General features: G+C 31.0%; 1 protein-coding gene across 1 annotated transcript in view; it reads right to left on the reverse strand.

The window, feature by feature from the left end:
• The window catches only part of LOC115217045 (ataxin-3), a 31,742-nt gene extending 30,868 nt beyond the window's left edge, over positions 1 to 874 (reverse strand). The window contains exon 1 of the mRNA XM_029786611.2: positions 722 to 874. Coding sequence (XP_029642471.1) covers positions 722 to 745 — 24 coding nt within the window. The 5' untranslated portion in view covers positions 746 to 874. The remainder of the gene's footprint in view (positions 1 to 721) is intronic.
• Positions 875 to 1,810: the final 936 nt, after the last annotated feature.

Consider the following 1,810-nt stretch of genomic DNA (forward strand, 5'->3'; position numbering starts at 1 on the left):
ACACGTGTTATATATATATATATATATATATATATATATACTATATATATATATATATATGCATTTATGAGTACGTTACCCAGACATAGGAATTCCCACATATCTATAATTGCACCGCTATTGGTGGATAACAATTAATGAGGTGTGCTATTTTCTATTCGATGAAAATATCAATAATATAACCTTAATGGGTTGTTCTGGACGTCCCTTCCAACAAATGAGCTTTCTAAATTATCACAGACATTGTCACATGCAGAGAGAGTGAGAGAAAACCATTCTTTATTTATTTAGAAGAGCGCTTCGAGCTTTACAGTAAACAAAGTTTAGCGTCGTTTTAAGACTTACAGTTACGACACATTAATAAATATGTTTTATGAACTAACTTCAAATTTATTTAATTACTTTTCTTTGCTTTTCTGATGAATGTTTATCTGAACTTATTATTATGGTGATCATTCTTCTAGAATGATTTAGTTCTTTACACCCACCTCTTACGTTTTTTTTTTTTATTTTATCTTTCTGCAGAGGGACATATACCGGAGTGAAATAAGACTAGACACAATTTTTAAAAAAATAAACTAATCATTCTAAATAGGAATTTTATAATAATATCTTGAATTCATTGTTATAGAAATATAATCTAGATATAAACTGCTTTTGCTGTTCCTCTGTAAGGAAGGGCGTCTTAAAAGATGGGTTAAAATACCAGAAGAATATTTACCTTTTCGAAAACGATCGCCTCCATCAGTTCTCTCAATATGTGGAATTTAGTTGTCTGCCCTTGTTTCTGGGCTTTTCTAGATTTTGATTTTTTCAGTTTTTTTGGTTCTTTTTTCTTGCAGATTTTACTTTTTCATTCACTTCAGTTTGCGTTTACATTCGTATTACTTCCACGCACGACGCACGCTCACACAGACACATGTATGTATGTATATACATATATATATATATATTTATATATATATATATACACACACACACAAATACATACATACATATATTATATGTATGTGTGTGTGTGTGTATATTTATATATATATATATTTACATATATATTTATGTGTATATATACTAATTATACGCGAAGGTAAAGGACGTGTACACCCCCTCCATTTCCTGTGTTTTTGTTTTTTCTTCTTCAAATTTTTTTTCGGATCTCTGTTTTCGATATAGGAGAATACGATTTTTCCCAAAAATCACGTTTTCAAAATTTTAATTTCTCCTTCCCCTACCTCCACCCCAATTTCGTTTTTTTTTTTTTCAAATACCCGTAGAAAAATTGAGATTACGAATCTGGAAATTTTTTAAAAATTTTAATCATTCTTTAGGAAACACTCAATGTCCTTTCCTCTACCTGACCCATCCATCACCTCCCCGCTTTCAAAAAACTAAAAACTCAGAATGTTTCACTTTCGTCTGATGTTTCACGCATGCGTAGAATTCTACTGAAATAGCAGACGTCAAAAATATCAGATCACCACCAGAAAACCCGGCATGCTAGAAACAACAGGTAAATAACATTACTTCTGGAAAAACTTACCCACTTTCTAAAGAGCTAAAATTGAAACATTCGGAGTTTTTAGCTTTTTGTAAGTGGGGAGTTGATGGGTGATGGAGGTTGGGGAAGGGGATTTGAGTGTTTCTTTAAGAAAAACTTTTTAAAAAATTCTTCAAGATTCGCAATCTCTGTATTTTTTGTACACGGATTACAGAAAAAAAAATTTCAAACAAAGTTAAAAATGTAAAACTTGGGATGAGGAGAGGGAAAGCAAAATTTTGAAAATGTGTTTTTGGGGCAAAATCCTAATCT

The sequence above is a fragment of the Octopus sinensis genome, linkage group LG11, assembly GCF_006345805.1.
Source record: "Octopus sinensis linkage group LG11, ASM634580v1, whole genome shotgun sequence".
NCBI classification, from domain to species: Eukaryota; Metazoa; Mollusca; class Cephalopoda; order Octopoda; family Octopodidae; genus Octopus; species Octopus sinensis.